The sequence below is a fragment of the Chelon labrosus genome (assembly GCF_963514085.1).
Source record: "Chelon labrosus genome assembly, chromosome: 5".
In the NCBI taxonomy this organism is placed as follows: domain Eukaryota; kingdom Metazoa; phylum Chordata; class Actinopteri; order Mugiliformes; family Mugilidae; genus Chelon; species Chelon labrosus.
The window spans coordinates 12,730,760-12,747,328 of NC_140341.1; the positions used below are offsets into that span (position 1 = coordinate 12,730,760).

Genomic DNA, 16,569 nt, shown 5'->3' on the forward strand with positions numbered 1-16,569 from the left:
ACCCAGCTTAAAAACCTAATTTGTTAATGCTTCATGGGCACCTTCATGGTTGCAGCTCTTTACTTATTGTTGAGAAGTCCTCGTGAACAAGAAGTAGACCAGAACTACCAATGCATTGTACTCTGACTTGGCACAGAACAAGTGCACTACTGGTGCAACAACTTGGCTTTGTAGAGGAGGAAAGTGGAGCGGGTAAAGAATCCCAAACAAAAGCCAGATTTTATCTTATTAAGAACTTTGTTTCATTTCGATATCTCAAACGTGGCAGCGGTAGAATACCACAGAGCCTATTCCCCACTGGGCTACATCAGATTGTCTCATCCATCTGTACAGACCAGGGGGAATAAGTGTAATAAAATAAAAGAGAAGAGGTAGTCTGGTCTAATCCAGGAGACTGAGCCCGAGGCACATAGAGGCCACAACCCGCTCAAATACCTGCTGTCTTCTGGAAGAGTTGACGTCACCATCCCTCATCTTGTCATAAATCTGCTCCTCCACTTCTATTTCCTGCAAAGACTCACAGCTGTTGCTCTTTTTTTTTTTTTGTCTCTTCCTAAATGTCAAACTGGCCCTTCTGTCGTCTTCCCTCTGATCTCTTTGTGGCCGCAGTTAAAGTTGTCACATCCTGGAACGTTGAGTAATTTAACTTATGATGAACTGCATAAACTCTCCAAGCCTTGCACAACCCCCCACCCCCTCCCCTGCTGTCCCTGTCCCGGCCTGTGAAGAAATCCAGTTTGACAGCTTTAGTGACGGCAAGCAGAGGCACATTCACGAACCCAACGCTCCACTGTGCGCCGCGTTGAGTTTTTGCTGCCCGTCGTAGACATCGAAAGCAGCTATTAGACACTCTTTACGCGGTGACATACAGCCCTGCTTTTGGTTTGTGACTGTGACTGTAAGAATGCATTCAGGAGCGGCCTCGCTGTCTCGGTGGTTGTGGCCTAATTGAGGCAGGATTGAATCTCCTCGGTTGAAAAAGCAGCCGGCGCTTTCTGAGTACTCCAATTTTCGTTATAATAAAATGTAGCCTACACAGAAGATATCAATCGTTCCACTAGTAATGGAATCTTTTTATACGGCCTGAGTTTGTGCAGCTACACTTCTCATGAGTCATTTCTCTTTTGTGGTTGCGCTTTATCTGCGATCTGCCTTTTTATTAAAGAATAAAATGTCGATGATCGTAGGAAGAAGGGAAAAGACAAATCCTCCTGCATATTAAACATATGGCATTGTGTTTTTTTCCCCTTGTGTTCAGTCTGCATAAGACTCATGCATGCACACACACACACATATATATATATATATGTGTGTGCATGCATGAATAGTTTCACCCACGTGCTTCTTCAATTGCACAGTTAGATTAGTATTGTTTTTTTCCATTTAAGTGACTCAGCAGGGGTTTTCAACCGGAGATGATGGTTTTCTATGAATGACTTAATCTTTTCTATGATTAAACGGCTCTTTAAAAAGTATTTGTAGACTCCTGAAGGTTATCACTGCTGTATTTAGATTACAACTGCTGTCACAATAGCTGTCACAGTACTTAAAACGATCATATTTCCCCTTATCTTTAATCTGCCTCCTCTTCACTTTATGTATTGTAGTGATTTTTTCCAGCTGCAGTCTTCTAAACTCGTCGATGCGCTAAATATAAACCGGACTGCTCGGATGCTTCTCATACCGTGAGGCGGCTTTTTATCGCAGAAAGGGTTTTCATAGAAGAGGAATAAACAAAACTACATCAAGCGCTCCCTCATCCCTTCACGCGTATTCTCGGAAGACAGTTTCCCATTTGGGCGTCGCGTGAACAGTCGGTCCCTCGGCAGCGAGGGTGGTCAAGCAGGCCCGTGTCCAATGACCTCACCTAGAACCTGGTGAAATAGAGCGTGTAATCGCTTGCCGCTGGTCTAAAACTCGAATCGGCAAGGTGTGCGTGCAAGAGAGAACAGTGCATGCAGAATGAGCACATTAATTGATTTTGTGTGTTTGTGTGGGTTTCTACTGAACAAGCCTTTTCAGGGTATTTGGATCTCATGTGTACATGATATCCTGTTGTGACTTCTTCTGTTTTTCTAATTGCTTGTCGTCTTGCAGTTAGAAATTTGAGATGCCGTCACAGTTTCCGTGCAGGATTGATCAGTTTCTGCGCCGGTTTAGACACAAACACCGTGAATATTCAGCTCATGTCTGGCTCGGTTATGTAATAAATGATCGACTGGAAACCTGTTCAGGGTGTAGCTGGTCTAATGCCCCGGTGCGAGCTGGGATAAGCGGATTGAAAATCGTGTGCAGGGATTTATTTGGATTATTTTGTAATGACTTCTCACTTGTCATAGCAGTACTGATCCTTACTCGTACCAAAAAAATCACTTAGAAATAATACGTGTACTCGATTTATATCACTGTCTTGTATATTTTGCAGTCTTGTTAAAGAAAACATTTGTGGTTGTAACTCATTCAGATGTATTATTTCCTAATAATTAATCATGTATTGATTAAAGTACCCATGATCTATAAATCTGCCCCCTAGTGGCCATTTGAAGACGTGGTCAAGTTTAAAAATGAATGAACCAAACCCTCATCGTTATCCCCTATAATGCTAAATCTGCCGTTTATCATTTGTGTGACTCTTTGGAAGCGGCGCTACTCTTCGACTCACTCCAGGTCCCTTCTTCTCCGCAGGGGGACTCCATGAAAGATGACAGAGGAGGTGATTGTTGTAGCCAAGTGGGACTACACGGCCCAGCAGGACCAGGAACTTGACATCCGTAAAAATGAGCGTCTCTACCTCCTGGACGACTCGAAGACCTGGTGGCGCGTCCGCAACAACGCCAACCAGACGGGCTATGTGCCATCGAACTACGTGGAGCGGAAGAACAGCTTGAAGAAGGGATCGCTGGTGAAGAACATCAAAGACACACTTGGTGAGGAGAATTATTTTTCTTTTGAAGTCAAAGGTCACCTGCGGGTACAAGTTGTCGCTGATTATTTTCAGTAAAAGTAGGAATTAATGCTCCCCGATTGAAGAGATCAGACACGGTGTTAAACCGTGGTCAGTGTGTGTGTGTGTGTGTGTGTGTGTGTGTGTGTGTGTGTGTGTGTCAGCCTGAATTCTTTCAAAAGTAAAATGATTTCCCTCATGGTGTCTCTGTCCTGGCTGGGAGCTGTCATGGAGCACTCCTGGGATCCTGTTGAGTTGGCTCTTGCTCTCAGCTGTCAGTGCACTGCCTCTCAATCCCCAGTCATGACTTGAATATATTAAACTCGGCATCGCTTTCAACCTATGAGAGGGATTGTGGTGCATATAGTATGAATGAATGGAGATCAAAGCACTGTTTGCTTTGCTCAAATTGGCGGCACACGAAAAAAAAAAATCAGAACATATAGGTGGGTTCAGTTCCTATAGTTAACTTTAAAAGTAATGAGGATTATGTGATGGTAAAATTTCATATTGGCGCATATATACACCGATCAGCCACAACATTAAAACAGATAACAGTGATCATCTTGTTTCATTTCAATGTTCTGCTGTGAAACTTTTGGACCTGGCATTCATGTGGATGTTACTTAGACATGTAGCACCAACCTAGACCAGACCAGGCACCCCCACCCCATAGCAATGACACATCAGCAGCCATCCCCAGCAGGATGAGTCTGACACAGACAAACACACAAAAACGGTTTAGGAACAACTAAAAAAAAAACATGAAAAACAGCGCAAGGTGTTGACCTGGCCTCCAAATTCACTAGATCCCAAACTGATCAAGTATCTGTGGGATGATCCACAGAGGCCCCTCCCCTCAAAGGCCCCCCACTAACAACGTCATGTTGCCAGACACCACAGGACACCCTCAGAAGGCCCATGTCCATTCTCTGATGAGTCACAACTGTTTTGGAGACACAAAGGAGACCTACACAATATTAGGAAGGTGGTCATAATGTTATGCCTGATCGGTATATGCTATCTCTCAGAATCTTCACTCATCTTGCACATGATCACTTGTAGACTCTAATGTAGTTAATAATTTCTTTCATATGCACGCAAGTTTTTTTTTATAAAAGTCTTTTGCTATTTACATGTACAAAACGCAACCAACTAGTCTGTGCGTCAAAGTGTTTTCTTTTGTCATAATCACCTTGTAAAACAGGACCATCAAGTCATTTCAGACACGTTTAAAAACAAAAACTTAGACACATAGATAATTATGTAACACGTCATAGACATTTAGTACTTTCAGTACTTCCCAGCAATGACAGAATTGTATTTGTCAACAAGTGTGGAAAAAAACGGAAGACAAAAAAATTGATTACTACCAGGCTTTTAATGCATGGTGTGATTAAAATGGATTTGAAAATATCCCCTTGTGTTTTTTGGAAATTGTGGTATTTTTCACCTTTTCTCATTGACTATTTGTTTTTTGTTTTATAGCGTAACACTGTTAGACACTAGACACTAGTCACATTTGCACTAATATTCCACTTTTAATCAGAATTATAGCCCAGTCACATTAGAAATGCCTCGCGTGACGTGTTCGATCAGAACGGACAGGCCCCACTGGAAGGAATGTTCAATAAAATTGAACAGTCAAGGGTTGTGTAAACCTTTTGATAATCTCTTCACATAGCTGCCCCACATGGGATAAACATCTGCTGACCCGAGGTAGCAAATCAACAAGTGACGAGTTTGATAAGAAGAACAAAGATAGATGTGGACGGTGAAAACACGCGCCCATCTCAGTTTTACTTGTTCACCTTATTACGTTTAACCGATTCAATGTTTTTAATACGTTTCAAGGGGAAAATAATCATTTTGTCGTGTTATATTTCTGGCAGAGCTACTGCACACATGTCAAAAATGTAACTGAAGCCATTGTTATAGTGGAGTTTACACATCACCCTTATGTCAGTCTGTAGAGGCTCTAACAGCTGGTGCAACTCTTCAAGTCCTGGTGCTTCCTGTCATGTCTCATGGCAGTCATTAGATTTAAGTCATTTACTATGACTGATATCATAGTGATGAAGACAAATCATCTCATAACAACAGCGTTGCAATAGCTTGTGACCTTTTCTTTTTTTAAAATTATTATTTGCAAGTACAAATACCACAGACTTGACTTCAATAAAGCATCCTCGACAAATGAGACGCAACCGGTCATGGATGTGAGTTGGTGCGCACCTCCAAGTCTGGAAAAATGATCAGCCCGCTCTTCTGTCTTGCAGCAGGAAAATAGCTGCAGGCACAGAGGCACTGAAATTCATCTGTTTTGACAGTTTTAGCATAAAATAACTTTATTTTTTTTTGTCAAAATGATATGGAGGTAGCGAGACAGAGGGAGAGATGGGTATGGGAAGAAAATAGAAACATCTGGTGGAAATGAATCAAGAAGTGCAATTGTAGTAAAAATAGTAACCCTAGTGTGTCCCTGAAAATCATATTTAGAGTCGAGGGGGAGGTGGGGAAGAGAGAATGGAGAGATGGAGGGGAGACTGGTTTAATGCTCTGTGGGACGTCAGCCCTCGGGGACACTCTGCGGCTTTATGTGGGCCACCGTGGCACGGCCTGCCACTGTCACCCTCAGCAGGGTTCCCCCGTGCACTTCAATACTGTTCCCATCGGCTCCTTTCTCTGTCACCGTGGCGCTCTGCTTTCCTGTCATCAGTAGTTTGATTAGTGGGGAAATCAGCCGCCTAATGGTTGCACCGGAGTGATGGATTACCTCTCTGCCATCTGACTAACTTCCATATCGACTGCAGCATTATGGCCTAGTTCCATTTCAGTCTGAGTAACGTTATTCCAGCCAGCAGCTCTTTAGTGTTAAAAGCCTGAGAAAATCCGATAGGCAGGAACACATTTGTGATGAGGTGATGAGCAATAGGTGAGGTCAGGAGCTAATGGAACGTACTCACACACTTGACTAGAGAATCTGATTGGCTGAGAGCTTAATTACTTTATCCTCTCTATAGTCTTTTTCTCTCTTTCCTTTTCATCTCTTCAGTAGGATTTTGGAGTGTGTGGATGGTCTGTAATTACCGTTATCTGCAGCTTTTTCCTCTTCATTTGCCTTACTGTGGTTCTGTTTGAATCCATCTACGCAGAATTTAGCTATAAATGGCTGCACGCTGCTTTGTGTCCCAGTTTCCTCTCTCAGGAAATAAAAACAGTGATGGGTGAGAGAATTCAACAAACTGGGCCAGCGCTCGCCGGTACAACGTACTGTATCGTCTAACTTGGATTTTTGTATTTTGCACCTCCGCTGCAGTCGCTGTGCGAGTGGGTGAGTGTGAGGGGGTGTGAAGCACTTTGCCCCGTCCTCAGGTCAAGAAGCAGTGCGTACACCTGCAGTCCATTTTACTCTGTGCTTTTATAATACACATAGTTATTGTAAGCGAGACCGAGTTAGCCTCATTTCCTGCTCAAACAAGCCTCAAATGAAGGTATAAAATGTGCAGCCATATACAGTAAATATCAAAATGTGGCCCACAGTAGTTTACTTAGGAGAAAGCTCCTGATAAGAGCTTAGATTTCTGCTAGAGACTCCAAAAGGCGTCTGTAAAGAGCATGACAGCTGCCAGGGATATTTTGTTTTGGTACGCATTTATACATAGGCCGATCAGGCATAACATTATGCTAATCCTAATATTGTGTAGGTCTCCCTTGTGCCTCCTAAACAGTTGTGACTCATCAGAGAATGGACATGGGCCTTCTGAGGGTGTCCTGTGGTGTCTGGCTACATGAATGTTGTTAGTGGGGGTCTTTGGGACCTGTGGGTTGATGGAAGGGGTCTCTGTGGATCAGGCTTGTTCCAGTGCATCCCACAGATACTTGATCAGTTTGGGATCTAGCGAATTTGGAGGCCAGGTCAACATCTTGGTTTTTAAGTTAAACTGTTTTTGTGTGTGTGCCTGTGTCAGGCTGCATCCTGCTGGGGATGTCTGCTGCCATCAAGGAGTGTCATTGCTATGGGGTGGGGGTGCCTGGTCTGGTCTAGGTGGGTGCTACATGTCTAAGTATCATCCACATGAATTCTGAGTGCAAAGGTTTCCCAGCAGAATTGTCACAAGACGGTCAATGTTATGTACTTTTCCTGTCAGTGGTCATAATGGTGTGGCTGATTAGTGTATTATACCATCTAAAACAGACGTGGGCTTTCAGCTCAACAGAGTAGCTAATGTAAAATGTAAACAAATCTAGAATAAAACAGGGACTCTAATACTAATAATACCTGGAGCTCAGTGGTGCCTGCCAGGCTGCTCCATAGCATTACACACAGTATTGCATTAAGACTATATATTAATGTACAGAGCAACACTGTTAAAAGAGCTCATAGCTCACATGTGAAAGTGCTCTCATATCACTTTAGTTGCTGACACAGGGCTAATAGTCCACTGGAGGGCCAGGTTGTTCCTTTTTGTTACTACACACACTTATTTGTGTCGGGTGGGCGGCGCGGCATTGTGTGTGCCGCCCTCCACCTTAAGCCGTAGAGTGAAGCAATATGCTGCAACACGCAGACGCCGAGGCTTTCATCAACTCTCTTCCCTCTGAGTTTAAGTCCTCTGGGCTTGACAACCGAGTCTCCTTTCACAAGATGAAGAGGTAGGTGAGGGTTTGGAGTGAATGTGTGGGAGGAGAGAATATAGACCGCTGCTGCTCCAACCAGCAGGTCAGTGCCTTGAAGTGGAAATGAGTGAAGAAGAAAGGTGTGTGTGTGTAGCTGTGTGTGCACATTCAAGTGCTTTCGCTTAGCTCCGGGGAGTGTGTCTCTCCCTTCCACCCCACGGCAGCAACAGTCTATTTTATTTTTCCTGAGGGACCACCTGAAGTAGGCCCAAGAGTCAACCTTTTGTTTTTGGCTTGATGCAGAAAACTCTCTCACACACACACACACACACACACACACGCATACACACAGCCATCAAATATGTAGGATACACGCCTGCAATCCATAAACATGATCTTGTTGTTATTCCCGTCGCATCCTTCGTCTCCGCGTTGTTGTCAGCTGCGGCCTGTGATGCGTTTGGTCTTCTGTGAGTGTGAGAAACGGCTGCCGAGGGACCCCTCGTCTTTCTTCGCTCCCCTCCGTCTGCCAACAACTTTCATGCTACTCCGTGTGAACCCGGCAATTTTCAAAACAATGTAAATGTTCCGTGCGCGCGGTGACATTTCTGTGGCACCTTCGGCGCCCTCTGCGGCACCAGCTGGGTGATTAGTTGTCAGGAATCAGTCATTAGGAGCGCACGCGAGCATATGCTGACACCGGCCTCGGCTGACAAGCGAACTGTTTGAACGTTGACAGCCGCGTAGTGTGTCATTATTTCAACACGAGCCCGGGAGAGGAGAAGACGTCACCGGCCGTGCTCGGCTGAGAGAGTTTAGAAACTTAAGGTCCCGCTCAAGTGTTCAAACCCGTTTAAAGGCTCGTCCTCTGAAAGCACATGAATGAGAAAAGTCAGAGACAGGTTAGAGAGGAGCTAACTTTGATCCTGGATGGGCCTGTCATTATCAAGCCCATGGTGCCTGCTCCACTTTTCATTCCCTGTCTGCACCGTCTATTTCCAGCCGTTTGATTTGTGTGGATGTGTATATGGCGCGTGGAGGATGTCGACAGAATACCAAGTAGATAATGAGCTTTCATTTCATTCGGTGTGAGTGTGGATGAGTACCTCTGTATTAATTCTATTATCAGGAGTATCAGTCTGTCCTTCACCACAGAGGTTTCTCATACGATATCCTGTGTCATCAGTTTCTAAAGTAGTTTTTTTTTTTTTTTCCCCGCTTCTGAGGGCCCAAGAGTGCAACTTGCAGCCTCAATTAGTTTCCTGCTGACCTTAACTGCCTCCTCTCCCCGAGGAGCTCAGGCCATTTCTTGCTTTCTCTTTCCACAGCCTACTTCCAGTCATCTCAGCCTCTCACCACCACTCTAATACCGGCGCTCATTAGTGTTTAGATTATTGTTTCAAAGTTTCTAGCTGCTATAATCAATATTTTTTTTCATGCTAACAATTGACGTGCACGTGTGTGGAAACGGATCGAGCGTGTGACGGAACTCGATAAGCATTTGGCATCTTTAAGTTTTCCAGTTTGTATCAGCATTGTTAAGTGTGTGTCTTCAGTATCTGTCTGAGCTAAAAATAAAGAGAGTATCGAAACTATTGCTGATTCAAAAATAACCCTCACCATGTCATGCTAACACAGGGTTGCATCAGTAATCTGGAGTCACCTGTAGTTACTGCAGTTAAATACTACAGCTCGCATAATTCTGAGGGCTACAAAGAAAACCGTTGTTGTTTTAATAAAGAATTCAGACAATAATTTATCTTTTTCCTTCATTCTGTGAGCAGCCAGGTTCAGACAGCAGGACAGAGTGACTGTCACATGCAGCTCTTCATCTAACGGCTCTCTGCTGCTCCTTCGTCATGCTGCTTCATTTCTCCTTGCAGTTTTAAAAACTGATCCTGTGCCAAAAATGACATTTGTGGTGAACGATAGCGGGTAAAGGAAAAATCATATTGCATTTCCCGTAACCCGCTTCATAATAAACGTCACGTTTTCCGCCCGTTAAAAGCTTTTAATGTTCGGTTTGCATTAGCAGCAGTCTCTGAACCCGTCGCCTATTTAGCATTCTGCTTTGATATCTAGATTACATTAGCAGTAATTTATTGCAGCATTTTCTCTCATTGCTTTCTCCGTAGACATTCATTCAAATGAAAATCTTTATGAGAAAATTAGAGTTAATAACCACCATTCACTTTTTTTTCTCTTCATGCATGCAGGTTTGGGAAAAACTAAGAGGAAGGCAAGCGCCCGTGATGCTTCCCCAACGCCAAGCTCAGACACGGAGTATCCTTCCAATGGCAGCGGCGGCGGAGGGATGGGAGGAGGAGCCGCCGAGCGAATCTACGACCTCAACGTCCCCGCCGTGGTTAAGTTTGCCTACCAAGCGGAGAGAGAAGACGAGCTGACCCTGGTCAAGGGCTCCAGAGTGATCGTGATGGAGAAGTGCAGCGACGGCTGGTGGCGGGGCAGCCAGGCGGGGCGGGTGGGCTGGTTCCCCTCCAATTACGTCCAGGAGGAGGTTGTTGGGGCAGATGACAGAGAGGAGGGGGACGCCCCGCGGGGCTACGGAGGTTCTCAAGGAACTCTGCTGGCCAACGGGCGTGCAGGAGGCCGCGGTGGAGTTCTTCACCTGGTTCAGACACTCTACCCCTTCAGCTCTGTGACAGAGGAGGAGCTAAACTTTGAGAAGGGAGAGGTCATGGAGGTGGTGGAGAAGCCGGAGAACGACCCAGAGTGGTGGAGGTGTAAGAACTCACGCGGCATGGTGGGCCTGGTACCTAAAAACTATGTGATGGTGCTGGACGAGCGGCCCGGCCTGCCCGTCTCTACGTCGAGCTCCCCGCAGAACCGCTCCGTGGCACCGGCACGCTCAGGGAGGTTCGCTGGGAGGGACTGGTACTACGGCAACATCACCAGAAACCAGGCTGAGTGCATACTGAATGAGAGAGGAGAGGAGGGCGACTTCCTCATACGAGACAGCGAGTCATCGGTGAGTCAGCGGGATGAAGTCAGTGTGGGATTATGGAGAGAACATTTATTGAATTCTGGTAGAAAGGCGTCAAGAGTTTGGATATAAAGTCCAAAAATAATAGATCTGTCCCAAAATTTTTAAATCAGAAGTCTGAATATGTAAAATAGAATATGACACATTTATCAATCAATTCACTCACAAAGTACAGAAGTAAGGAATAGCTGATATGTAATCACAGATATGTTCAGAACAGATGTAGACAGTCAGATCCAAGGATTTAATCCTTCTTATGGGTTGTTTTCATAATCAGTTCATTTGTCCAGGAGGTTCTTGACTAATCCATTTGTTGTTTTGCCTTCAGAGTCAAAGTGACGTCTTATTTTGTCAGGACACCCGGACCCAGAAACATTCAGTTTATAATTATATAAACAAAAGTAATAGTTTCAGGTCCAATTCTTAATTTTATCACGCTATATAACACTTACGCTTTTAGGTATTTTTGCTTTGAAATATCCAGTAGCAATTAACATGAAACAGAGAAGGGACTAGATTATGCTGCTGTAGGGAGAGAAATATGTATTTCTATAGATGATGCTATAGGCGCTCTACTTCTAACCCGTGTAAAATTAGTGGAATCTAGTATTGGAAAAATTGTTATTCTTGAAAATATCCTTCCAGACGTGAAGAAATGTAAAAATAATCAGAAACTATTCTGTAGATATGATGTTTCTGAACGTCTAAGTTCAGTTACCTGTGTAGAAATTCTTAATTAAAAAATGCAAATATGTTTTTCATACTATGGATGCAAGAAACATCAAACCTACACCACTTCTTTGTCGGCCTCTAATGCAGACTTGAAGTTTGTTAAAGTTGCATGTTGGACCAACTTCCTGCTCGCATGTAGACATCTTAAATTCAGATAGTATTCACTTTCCTCTTGGGTCTTTTGGTGTTTTAGACTCTGCACAGAAAAGCACCAACATCCAAGAAAAGTAGCAAAGACCACAACACATAGAGGAGGATCTGTCTCATAAAACCAAAATTCCACGTGTTGCAGTTTGATAGATGTGGACTCAAGTCTTTAAAGCTGAGAATATGCTGCCACCTGCTGGTGTATTGTATGCGCTTTTCTCTCACATTTCTAACTAACACCTTTATTTTGTTTTGTTTTTTTCAGCCCAGTGACTTCTCTGTGTCTCTGAAGGCGGTGGCCAAGAATAAGCACTTTAAAGTGCAGCTGTCAGACGGTGTGTACTGTATTGGCCAGCGCAGGTTTAACTCCATGGACGAACTAGTGGAGCATTACAAGAAAGCCCCCATCTTCACCAGCGAGCACGGAGAGAAGCTGTACCTGGTGAAAGCGCTACTGTGACTTCACCCATCCTCACGCCTACACTGGATCTCATACACAAACACACAAAATACTAATGCCACTCCCTAACTGTCTTAACTCAAGCCTTAGCTCTGGACCCTCTCGCTGTGGCGCCCCGCACCAGAAGCATCCAGAAGTTTTGTTTGTCTCCCTCCGGTGGCGAAACAGGTGAAACGTTTTCTAGCGCTTCGGTCGAGCAGTTGACCCCAAGATGCGTGGATGCGCTGACATGCAGTGACCATATCTGCTGCTAACAGAACGCCTGAGGCCTTGTTGGGGGGGGTTAAGATCTCCTTCTGATGTCATACATAATGTCCATTTACTAGCACGCACATTGTAAGGTACACCATTGCTCTTAATCCACACGGGAGAACAGATATTTAACAGTTCAGAGAGGACTCAAACCTCTGTGGGACCTAACTCTGGTGTTGTCCTGTCGACATGCTGGCCATTGTTTTATTTTGTCCGTTTATTTTTTTTTTTTAAAGGAAATGCCTGTTCCTCAGTTAACGTTTTTTGTTTTTAAGATAATTTAAATTCCTCTATGGAGGTTTGAATTTTTGCTTTTTTTTTTTCTCCATTCAGTGACTTCACAAAGTGACCAGAATCACTCTCTTGCCTTTTTCTCCTAGTTTTCCACCATTCCTCTGTCTACACGATATATATATATTTGCGCACTCTTTTTCTTTCCATCTCCTCAGACCTAGTCAGCGATGTTACGGAAAAATCTGGACACAACACTTCATGTAATATTTCTAAAAGGCAGTCGGGGGGAGCATTAATGCAATAGGTGAGACCTCTGATTTAATGTAGAGTTTGAATGTTTATCCGTGTAACCAAATGTGCCACCCTGTACCCATTACTACTGGCTCCAGGTCCGCACTGCACTCACTATACTAGGCATTCATTCATTCATTCATTCATTCATAGCTCAATGCTTTATATTGTGTCACACTGAACATGTTACTGCTCTGTTCTCCAGTATTTGTCTGTAGCTACATGGGAGACTGACTGACTGAAGAATAATGATAATAATAAAACTTCTTTTTGGTAACACTTTTGAGCAACTGCACTTGATCTACTCCTGTGAATGAATGCAGTTATTAAATGTACCTCTTGTGATGAAGTATTTGTCAAAGATAAGTATACACAAAAAGCTTCACCATTTTTGATTGGCTGAGAATTAGCGTCATTTAAAAAGAAATTTAAAGTCTTCAATAGGTTAGCACGTAATTATGAAGCCAGGCCAAAACCAGCTGTTTGCTAGCGACTCTAACAGATCTGTCAACCGTGGCCATTTAAAACTAGCTTGAAGATTTTGAAGGGGAAGTCTAATTAGCCCCCCACGCCTTTACAAAATGACAGTGTGTAAATCTGCCTTAACACACTTGTTAGCAATTACTAGCATGCCCGGCTAACTTGCTATTAGCTGCAGCCGACTAGTGGTAGTGAAATCGAGGAGGATTTGTTAGCTAAAATTAATATTTTGAGTTGTCGTCGTACTCTCTGCAGCAACGAAACGTAGGTACACCTATGAGTCATCCTTCACCGTCAAGCCAAATACATTTGTCACCTGGTTAAATATTAATTGAGAATCTAGTCCTACCAAACGTTTTCCTGTCTCTCTTTTTTTCCATTTGCTATGTGCATTTGTTTACCAATGGAAGTGTTGATCATGGGGTCCTCAGCTTTTATATGATATATCTGAATGTTATTGAGCATTGTTATTTAATTCTTGTCTCCACTGTATGTATATATTCAAAATAAGAAGAGGTGCATATATGAATCATTAAGATCCAACTATGGTACTGTATCACCGACAACGTGATGAGAATTGAGATACTTTTGTTCAATAAAAATTTTTGAAGAATACTAAACCTCGTGTGTTGACTGGTTACTATCCTGTTGGTTGGCCTGAAGAGCTTATACCACTGCCAATAAATATTCTTTTCTTGACCGAGTTAAAGGTTTGGATTCACATTTTCACAATTTAATCAGACACCAGCTGAGTCTTCTCTACTACCATGAAGCTAGGGTTATTTGTGTGTTACACCACAACTAATACAACCAATAATCTGAAGTGTTTATACCATGGCCAATAAAAAAAAAACAGGATTTGTGGATTCATATTTTCAGTGGAACCAGACAGCATTTGACATGGTATTTGTTTTCCGATCTAAACTGCAGGAATTACAGCCTTAGCTAAAGCTGGTGAAGCTAGGGTTATTTGTGTAACCACCAATAAGAAAAAAAAAAGGGTTTAATAGCTTCTCAGAACAATAATAAAAAAAGAAACCTTAAGCGTTCTTTTTTATGGCATCTGTATGTTCATATCATTGGTATGTAGAAGACCAAAAGAGAACCTGAATAATATTAGTCACCGTGGAGCTGGTAGCCTGAGGCACAGCTGCAGGGAAACATTGACTCTCAAGCAGTTCCTGCATAGCTATTGCAAAGATACGACCACTGGGGAGGTTTTCTTCATGGCTCAGAATTTAATAATAGAGTAAAAAAAAAAACAAAAAAAAAAACATTGTAACTGGAAGTGTCCTGTCAACATTTTGTGGGAGCTGCTTTTTAGGCTACAAGAAAGTTTTGGTAGCAATACCCCCAGTGGCCACTAGGCGATGAAACTGCAAGCTCAGTCTGTTAAGAGCTAAAGGCACATTGAAGAAGGTGTGATGCAACACTTGATTTGCACAGAGCAACGTCCTGCCCAATGCATTTTGTAATGAACATGAGCAAATCACGATAGAGAGACCAGTACTAGGTCTCAGGCTCAGATTAAGACATACAGTTTTGTTGTGTTTAGCAAAAAAAAAATAAAATAGTTTTTAGATAAGAAATTTGAAGTAGGTTCTAAATGATCTGATCTGAAGAAGCTAAATGTGCATGTTAATTGCTGAAACAGCTAATTTAATGTAGTTTTGTATGTACATTTTTAGTTGGGAATGATCTGAGCTCAGCCAACCATCTAAAGTTCGCTCAGGGCGTTCAAGTCCTCTCTGGCACATAGTCATCCTCCACATTACCCTGTCTGTCAGCTGCTGTAACCAGAGTCTGGACGATGTCCAAGGTCACTTGAGAGGAGTGTCTGGATGGCAACAAGCTACCAGTTAGAATTTAATATCTCTACATGAGAGTGATGATCAGAGCACTTCAAGACACCTTGTACATTGTACTGAGGGTTGTGACGATGGAGATGTTCAAGGACTGTCTCACAAGTAGTAGCAGTGTTGTTATGATGATTAAAAATGCACTCAACCACATAAGAGAAGAATATGTTACAGCTTGTAAAGTGGGATGCTGTGGCTTTAAATGTCCACATGATGGCAACATTGAGCTTCCTGCGTCTTCTCCTGACTCAACATCCGAACCTGCAAAAGACATGGAGAATAAAAAAGCACCAATATTTTGTTTGCTGACGGAACAAGAGGTTTATGATTGGGTAGTCTATTTGGTTTGTGTAGAAACAAAATACAAAAAAAAAAAAAAAAAAAAAAACGAATTTTGGCAGCTCAGCATGATTCTAGCAATACGAATGTGAATCAAACTTGAAGTTTTCATTTCTATTAGTTCTTTAAAGGACTGCATTTAAATCAGCCTCTTCCTCATCAGACTTAAAGAAAAAGTTACCTGTCTCAAAGATAAACAGCAGGACACACGAATAGTGATCTAAAGTTGTAGAAATCCACTTTCCATTGTTAAATTCTATAGATCCATTGTGGTACTGTCTCATTTTTGTTGCAACCAGTTAACTGAGTGTACTTCAGACAGAAAAATAAATACAATGAAGGAGAATATAATAAGCATGGTCAATCGAAGCATAGAAAACTGAGATATTTTGCGTCAGTTGTAGTCGGCGGTGCACAGGACAAAGCCAATGCTCTGACTCCACAGAAAGTGCTTCAGACGACAGTGTCATGTGTCAAGACCAAATCACATAAAGAAAAGAGTTTGCTGTTTACCAGAAACTTAAACAAATTGTAAGCTTCAAAAATTTGGAACACCTCAGATGCATACAGAGCAATACAGCACAAGTCTTTATTTTGCCTCAATAGGAAATCGCAGGCCAAATTAGCACTGACGCTACACGTTTTCCCTTATCAAAAATGTATAGCTCAAGTTGTCTCCATTTGCCACCTCCTGGCTAAAGGCTTGCAACAAAACGAGAAGTTCGTACAGAACAGAAAAATGCTGTGTTTAAGTGTGGATGAGTGAAGGTTGTTAAAAAGAAAAAGGTTGTTTGGGAGGAATGCAGGGAGACGGCTCAGAAAAACATATACTTTTATCCTTTTCAAGGCAGGGACGTGCTTTGAAGGCAGGAGGAAGCGATCCACGCAACAACTCCCGCTAACAACGAGCAGGAGAACACTCAGCGGAGCAAGGAGGGCGAGAAAAGGAATTTGTTGCATTAATGTGTGATACTACTCCAACCAGTTGCAGGTAAATAAACCCTTCTGTCTGCGGCAAACAAACAAGCCGTCTTTTATGGAATCAATTTTTTAGAGGAGGGAAATAACACAGGGGACGTCAACAATGAGGCTACAGCACAAGAATAGTAATTTTTTTGCCAAGAGCTGAAAAGACAATCGATGGCACTTATAGTACTTCTTTCTCTTTTTATTTTTTAAATGACAAATTCTTTTGCAAGGGTTTAGG

General features: G+C 42.8%; 1 protein-coding gene across 1 annotated transcript in view; it reads left to right on the top strand.

Annotated features, from left to right (window-relative positions):
• nck2a (NCK adaptor protein 2a) overlaps window positions 1-13,965 on the top strand; it is a 36,123-nt gene extending 22,158 nt beyond the window's left edge. The window contains exons 2-4 of the mRNA XM_084544620.1: window positions 2,686-2,927; window positions 9,781-10,553; window positions 11,713-13,965. Coding sequence (XP_084400746.1) covers window positions 2,702-2,927; window positions 9,781-10,553; window positions 11,713-11,907 — 1,194 coding nt within the window. The 5' untranslated portion in view covers window positions 2,686-2,701 and the 3' untranslated portion in view covers window positions 11,908-13,965. The remainder of the gene's footprint in view (window positions 1-2,685; window positions 2,928-9,780; window positions 10,554-11,712) is intronic.
• The last annotated feature ends 2,604 nt before the right edge of the window (window positions 13,966-16,569 follow it).